An 8,584-nucleotide genomic window follows, 5' to 3' on the forward strand; every position below is an offset into this window, starting at 1 on the left:
TAGAGATTTAGAGTCCGAATGTATAAGGGTTAAAGTTCAAGTATGTTTAGAGTCGAGATTCGGTGTTTAAAACAACATAAAAATAAGATATGAGAATAACATGGAAAATAATCATTTAGTACATATGATGCTTGTTCTTGACACTAGGAAACTCGAAGGAGTTTAGATGTTTTCATGGAACAAGGTTCCATTAGAATCGTGACAAGTTATCATAGTCTAGGATGATGTAATCTAGTACCCCGACATATGAACACTAGTTCATCATCAAAGATTCGATTATTCGAATAATATATTTAGGTTATATAATATATGTCCAATAGTTCAAACATGAGGTAGAAGATTAAAATCTTCATTTGGTACCTCTAAATGTCATAGAAGTCATGTAGGAGGTAGGAAGATCAAGTCTTCCATTTAGGCACCTCTATGTGTTCACCACTACTCTTGATGTAAAAAAAACAACCAAGGAGGGTCATGAACATACAATAAAGAATAAGAAATATACACACTAACTAAGAGAAATCATCAAATCATGTGAGGATTGTATGTTTGGACAACCCAAGTTGTTCCATAATCACTCATGTATCAAAGACAAAGTTTGACATGACTTGTGGGTTAAAAACCCTAAACAAAACACCAAGTTTATGAGGTTTAATCCTCTGATTTTAAATGTCTCAACCTTGTTTTTAAGCTTAACCAACCATGGGATAAGTTGTAAGCATTAGGACATAGGTATGAGATGTGTTAGACACAAGTTGCATAGGTTTAAACAAGTTTTTGATGAATATAAAAAACAAACAGAAAGTTTATGGACTATTTCGGGGCATTTCCAGGTCTGATTTCTCCAAGGAGAAGTCTAGGAATCGAACCCCATGATTATACAAGCAAGTAGGAAAAAGAATCGAGTGAATCGGATAAGAATTGAGTGAGTTATGCTCATTTTCGTGAAGGGGTGTCAATCTACTCGAACCCTTGCTTTCAGCTACGGTTTGGTGGATGTTTTGTGAGTTTTTAGGGTTGCAAAAGTGGTAGGGAGGCTGGTTATAAGTGGTATTTATAGGGGGAAGGATTAGGGTTTCAATGGGTTGGGCTTTGGAAGTGTTTAGAAGGGGTTACACCTTGAAACTAGCCCACAAAACCCAACTATATGGGGCTGAATTTTGCTGAATTGGGCTGCCATATTTCTTTATTTTTTTATTTTTTTTAAAACATTATAATGAGTAATTTTGTTAATTAAGTTGTGTAATAATATGCAACAATGTTTCCCCTAACTTGTAACAAGGTGAAATATGAAATAAAACATGATTTAACTAGGTAAAAAGTGTAATGTACAAGTTTTATTTACGAAGCAAGTTCCGTATTTTACAACGATTACAATGAAAGAATGGTTATAAGAACACAAGATTTCCAAAGTTAGAATTTCACGTAAGGTTTCTAAATGTAGGAAGTTTGAAAACGCAGGGCGTTACAGCGGTACTCGTTCAGGCCCACCGGATCTTTAACTTTAGGAATTAGCGTTATAAAGGAAGATCCCACTCCACGATTAATATGGCCTGTATCAAAGAATTCCTGCAAAACCTTAACAAAATCATTAGCAAAAAGAGGCCAAAACCTCTTAATGAACCGGAAATTGAAGCCATCCCGTCCCGGAGCCCGGAGCCTAATCGCTCCCACAATCAAACACCGCCACTTTAATTTCCGCTTTAGAAAACGCACCCACCAAGCTCTCGGCTTCAATGTCTGAAAGTTTTTTGATCCCATAACCCTCCATCATCGGCCGAACGTCCGTTTCCTCAACAAACCGATTCCTGAAGAAATTATAAACTTCTTTTTTCACTTCCGGGGGTTTAAAGATCCACTTGCCATCTACATTTAACCCTGGGATGTTGTTAACCACCCTTCTCATATTGAGACAACCATGGAAGAAACTAGTATTTTTCATCCCCCTCCCGCGCCCATCGGATACGAGCTTTTTGTTTAATATCTTTCTTTTTAAAATCGTCCAACCCCCTATTACGGTTCTTAGCTTCATCAAACACCCACAACTCTGCTTCAGTCAAGTCCCTATCGTCGACTATCTCATCTAAATCACGAACCTCGGCCTTCAAATTATATTCCTCCTCCGCCTCATTACTCGACCAGCGCTTCTTCCACTCTATAATACTCGACTTCAAGCATCGAAGTTTCCTCATTAAACCAATCTGAGCCGAGACATTACCAAAATCCTCCGAACACACCTTCTCAACCAAGACGCTAAGACCTTCCCTTTGAAGCCAAGAATTAAAGAACCTAAATGGTTTAGGTCCAAAATTCCGAGCTTCAATTTTTAACACTAACGGGCAATGATCCGATTCCTCCCTCGCAAGAGCCCGATATTCCGCATTAGGCCATTCATTCACAAAATTCCATGACACGAACATTCGATCGATTCGGCTGCACTTATTCCCAGTCACAAAAGTGAACTTCCTCCCTTTTAAAGAGAACTCATGCATCTGCACCTTATCAATGAAATCATTAAATTTATTAGAAACCAAAGCATTAAATTTAGAATTCCGTCTTTCGGTCCTATCACGAACACAATTAAAATCTCCGGCAACCACCCAAAACGCATTGTCTTGAACAATGATACCATCAAGTTCGGCCCATGATAAACGCTTATCCCTAAGTTTTTGAGGAGCATAAACATTAACCACCGAGAATTCCTTCCCATCATCGTTAGAGACACCACGAATGCATAAGAAAAACCGGTTCTTTATCACACGAGAAACCGAAAACCTCTTCGGATCCCATATAGAAACCAACCCACCCGACCTGCCAGTCGCATCAACCCAGTCACATTCATATTTTCCTTGCCCCCAGAATCTACCTGAATCAAAACCCTCAAGAGACGCAAATTGTGTCTCCTGAAGCATGATAAAACCAATTGCATTAGAAGATCTAAGTTTACGAATCCAAGTACCTTTATCGTCACTACCCAATCCGCGGATATTAACAGAGAGGAAATTCATTGATCAACACCTTGAAATCCTTCATTGACAATAACCTGAGCCAGCATGTCAGAAAATTTATCCATGTTTTTCACTCCCAAGTTGTTAGCCATAGACACAGTAGCATCCGTCTCTTTGGTCACCTCTACATTTTCTCCCATCCCAGCATCCTCCATGCTCACCCCTTCAAGATTCTCGTTACTGCCTCCCTGTTGATGGAGAACATCCGGACCCGAGCATGCCTCCTTCTCCAAGGCATTTTGCCTTTCATTAACTGTAAATATAAACCGGTCTAAATCGAACAAATCCTCACCATCACGTTGTCTTTTTTTCGGTCTATCGTTTCCACCCGGAGAAACCGACTTATTACGAGTCCCTTTCTTCCTACAAAAACCTTTTCTTTTTTTTTTTTTATAGCCGAGTCTTTTACACCTTTCTTCACATTATCAAAGTTCTCTATCCCCTCGTGAGCACCTTGCACTGCTTCAATAACATTATTAGTATCCGCTTGTGCCACGTTAAGATCGAACCCCTCGTCTACATCATAATTATCTTCAGGGGCCAAATCCTCTACTTCTGTATCCTCCTCCTCCATATCCACCAAACAATCAGGAATCCAGTCAGCCAGTTCTTCCTCAATCAACACGTCAAAACAAGTAGACTTCCACTTTAGTTTAACTTTCTGATTCACCCTATCTTGAATTTGTTTATTGGTTTCAAGATACGTAAGGCCTATTTTGTTAATTTTGGTTTCCAAATTGCCTATTTTGATAATTTTCTCATCTAGATGCTTTATCCTAGAAATTTGATGTCTTACAAAATTACATGTTTTTTTTTTTTTTTGAACGACAACTTACAAAATTACATATTGAATTTGTTTATTGGTTTCAAGATACGTAAGGCCTATTTTGTTAAGTTTGGTTACAAAAGTGCCTATTTTGATAGTTTTCTCATCTAGATGCTTTATCCTAGAAATTTGATGTCTTATAAAATTACGTCTTGAATTTGTTTGTTGGTTGTGATTTTGGGGCTGAATTATTATTAGATTGGTTATTATTTTTATTTATTTTTTATTTGCTTGATTCAATGACTATAAATGAGATGCTTGTTTTCACACCACATGTGTGATATGCTTGGTTTCTTAACTATCAGATTTGTTTTTTATTGTCAAGGTACATGTACTTGTTAAAATTTCTATCATTCCTCCAATATTTATCAAACTTTTCTTTCCTTGTACCCATAAGTCTAGTTTCCAAGTCTCATCAAACAACTTATTAGCAACAAATACGTAAGCTTTTCTGTTATACAAGAAGTTTCATAGTATACTTTTGAGAATCGAATTGCGATATTATTAGACGAAGCATTATCCATAGTAGGGGAGGGTTCCTTGGGGAATACTAAAAAAACAGGGAACTGGGGAACACTCTTAAAAATTCAACTTAACATGTTAAAAATCAATTTTTTTCTAAATTTTTTTCGACGCCTTTCCTTATAAATACATGTATAAACATTTTTAATAAAAAAAATCAAAAACTAAAAAATATTAAAAAAACAGTTAAAAAATATATCTTATAAAATTAATTTAACATGTTAAAAATCAATTTTTTAAATTTTTTTCAACGCATTTCTTTCTAAAAATGCGTAGAAACTATTCCAATAAAAAACCATTTTTGTAAAAAAGTTTTAAGCCTTTTTTAAATGTTTTTTTTATATTTTTAATTTTTGATTTTTTTTATTAAAAATGCTTCTACAAGTATTTATAAGGAAAAGCGCCGATTTTTTTTAAATCAATTTTTAACATGTTAAGTTAAATTTTTAAAAGTGTTCCTTGGTTCCCTACTTTTTTATTTTTCCCCAATGAACCTCACACATCCACAGTAAGAGGGGTCGGGGCGCCCGGTGGTGAACCCCCACCACGCGTGAAAAGATAAACACCGCCGCTGGTCGTTTTTATTGCGCATCAAACTAATAACGCGTTGTAAATTTGAAAAGTTGAACGTTGTGAGGGTCTTGACCGTTGGCATGTTACCGTTTTTTACCAAATATATATACACCCACAATATAATTTTTATTTACCAAACCTTCTTTCAATCTCATCATTCTTTCTTTCAAACACCAAAAGTACAAAGATGGAAGGTTCAAGCAAGAGAGGTTCGGGTTCGGAGAAAAAACCCATACGACCAAAGGTTCAAGCGAATCTTGGCGAGTCGGCGCGATTTCGTTTGCAAGACGAACCCGACCAAATCCCACATTTTCAAACCCAACCTTTTCCACCCTTTCAAACCCAACAATTTCCACCGTTTCAAACACAACCGTATCAAAACCAACCGTTCGTTCCACCATTTCAACCTCACCAATTTCAACCCCAACCGTTTCCACCGTTTCCAACCCAATCCCACCATGTCGACCCACTAGAAGATGACACCCTCATCCAACAATTCGCACGTGCGTACCGCGAACCACAACAAAATCTCGATGACGATGAAGATGACGTTCAAGAAGTAGAAAAAGAAAAAAATAATGATTTAAAAGTCTTGTTAGAGCCGCAAAACAATTTCGACGAACCGTTAAAGACGATCGTAATTCAACACAAACGCGAGATACGTGAAAAGTGGGGGTGGGAGATGCCTTAGATTTTTTAAGTTTATTTTATTTGCAATGTTAATTTTTTTTTTTAATTTTAGTATGTAATTTAGGTTTTATTTAAATGAAATTTATAATTTTAGTGTTTTATTGTTAATTTATAATTTAAAAACAAAAAAAATTGGTTGTGAGTGATGGAAATCCATCACAACTGATGGACATTTCCACTAAAATCCATCACTAGTGATGGGATAATGCTTGATGACATGGTAGAACTTGCTTGGAAGTTGTGAGTGAGTGATGGACGCCCCTACCCCCTAATAGTCAACACATATTCACTTGAACATTGAAGCAGAATTCCACCAATTTCATATATCCCTTATGACTACATCAGCTTAGCTTAAATATATTTACCCGTTTGTGTAAAACCCAATTTCATCAATAAACCGTGATGTTACACAAATGTAGGCTATCCTTTGATATGATATACGATCAATACATTTTGATATTTTATATACACGTTATACATATTATTTATTTGTTAAATGCACATTTTATATACACGTTATCCATATTATTTATTTGTTAAATGCACCGATATCGTTGGAAACGTATTACAATAATTTTTTTTTTTATAATTTTGCAGATTATGGAAAACCAAGCTTTTTTATTTTTATTTTTTATGCATCAAAATGGAATAAATGTGGATGCAAATTAAATAAAAGTTCAAAATTTGTAATGGGTGTACCCATCTACACACCATTTTGCCTATTTACACACCAAAAAAAGGTGTTTTTTGTCCTTATATGCACACCCTGCAGTGTCGAACTGTGGCCAAAACGCGGTCTTTTGGTCCGGTTAACCAGACAAAGACTGACGGGTGTCTGATGGGTCTGTTGACCGGACCAAAACGCCGAGCTTTGGCCGCGTTTTGGTCCTATCAACCAGACAAAAGACTGACACCCGGTCTGGTTGACAGGACCAAAACGCGGCCAAAGCTCGGCGTTTTGGTCCGGTCAACAGACTCGTCAGACACACGTCAGTCTTTGTCTGGTTAACCAGATCAAAACGCCGCGTTTTGGCCATAGTTCGACACTGCAAGGTGTGAATATAAGGACAAAAAACACCTTTGTAATTTGTGATCAAGAAATATAAGTGATGGAAGTTGATTCATGCAATCAAATTCAAAAATCAAATGGGGGTTTTTAATTAATTGGCTGGAAATGTGAATGAAGCAATGGCCCATCATGATAAAGAAGTGGGCTCACAAATTGACCATGGGCCGGGGGCTGAGCTGAAATGCTAAAATAAGAAGTGGGGTTCACCAGAGTTGAAGCCATTTTATGGCTGAATAGTTTGTTTCTCGCAGTCACAATCAAGACGGGCGCGGGGGGGGGGGGGGGGGGGGGGGGGGGGGAGAAAAACTTTTAAAGAAAAAAACAGGGGGAACAGGAGCAGACCCAATATACAAAATTTTCGATAAAATTTACATTTTAAGTGAAAAACAATAAGGGTCGGGCCCAGACCCCAACTAAGCTCCGCCTGCAAAGATACATGGAATGGGAGGATTATTTGTATTGCAGACTTTGATTTATATATTTTTGCTTTAACAATGACTCATTAATATATGAATATCTTTTCATTGTGATTTTGTTAGTAATCTTTAAGTTAATTATATTTAGAGTAAACTGCAATCTGCGTCTCTGAAAGAGCCTCGTTGTCATTGGTTGAAATTTTCAAAATAGGACTCAAGTTGATAGGGGACCTTTTACTCAGGGACGTAAATTGCAGTTTACTCTTATATTTACTTTCGTGATTGTGTTGTCTCACCATAGTAGTGTAATTAGGAGATTGCGTTAAAACTACCTAATGGTGTCGTTCTACCGTAGTTAAATAGTTTGAGAATGTCCCGTTGATGTGGGTTAGTATAATTTGTGTGTTGATTAGCATATGATTTTTAGGAACTATGTCTATGTAGTTTTTCAAATTGAAAGTTTTATAATTTGTTTAATTAAACCTAAAATTATAAGTGATTGTGTTTTTTCGTATCTTATGTTCTTTGTAGTTCTCATTTTTAATTAGATTGCAACTTAGTTTAGCTTTAGTTCAATTTCATGATCAAATCAAAATCAAAATCTTTAATTTTTATTTTATAATTAAAAAAAACATGTTTTACTAAACCTTAAAAATGAGACAAACGGTTTCTGTAACCCGTTAAAACCCCTTGTGCTCTACGGATACAAAACGAGATTTTATCTATAATTTGGTCCGGGTATCGGTTAAAATTCAGACAACAAGTTTCCATACCCAAGGACGAATCCTAGATTGATATATGTTTAGTCTGGAACCGATGAGCACCCATATGTCAATAATTTGGTCTGGGTATCAGTTAGTTTTCGTCTTGGTCTCGGTCATTGGCGAAGCTTCCCCCCCCCCCCCAATTTTTCCGAAACCAGGGGGCGAAAACGTATATACCTAAAAATTTTCTATACGAAAGTACTATTCATAACACTACGCGGCGAAAAGTTCGAGGGGTCGGGCGCCCCCTCGGACTAAGCCTAAGTTGCGCCACTGGTCTCGGTTATTTCTAGTTTTAAGTGTTTTATATCACCGATCCAAGTTAAGTAAATTATATATGCAAATATGAAAATTTGTTTGGTTGGGATTTATTAGATCTAGTTGGGCTTGTATAAATATTCAAGTATCTCCACCACTTGTTGCCTAATGGTAGAGAGACTTGGGTTTTCTAATAGAGACCCAAGTTCAATCTCTACTTGTGTCATTTTACTGAATTAGGCACAATGATAGATAGAGTATAGTCTTCTTGCAGAGGTGGCAGCCGGCGGTATGGTTTCCCGGGAGAACACCCAAGCCAAACTGTGAAACCAGCGTGAGCCTAGTTAAGTTAAAACAACATAGTTTGGCCAGAGTGGGACAACGGGGCTCTCCAATTTAGGGAGTGCGGTAGCCTAATACAAGAAAGTCGCCGTTCAATTTGAAATTGTTTAATTTGAAAT

The 8,584-nt window shown here is 36.8% G+C and overlaps 1 protein-coding gene across 1 annotated transcript; it reads right to left on the minus strand.

Annotated features, from left to right (window-relative positions):
• Positions 1 to 1,925: 1,925 nt before the first annotated feature.
• Positions 1,926 to 3,005, minus strand: LOC110898605. Its single transcript, XM_022145413.1, has one exon. It carries the CDS (start codon positions 3,003 to 3,005, stop codon positions 1,926 to 1,928), a length of 1,080 nt encoding a protein of 359 aa, XP_022001105.1.
• Positions 3,006 to 8,584: the final 5,579 nt, after the last annotated feature.

The sequence above is a fragment of the Helianthus annuus genome, chromosome 2, assembly GCF_002127325.2.
Source record: "Helianthus annuus cultivar XRQ/B chromosome 2, HanXRQr2.0-SUNRISE, whole genome shotgun sequence".
Lineage (NCBI taxonomy): Eukaryota > Viridiplantae > Streptophyta > Magnoliopsida > Asterales > Asteraceae > Helianthus > Helianthus annuus.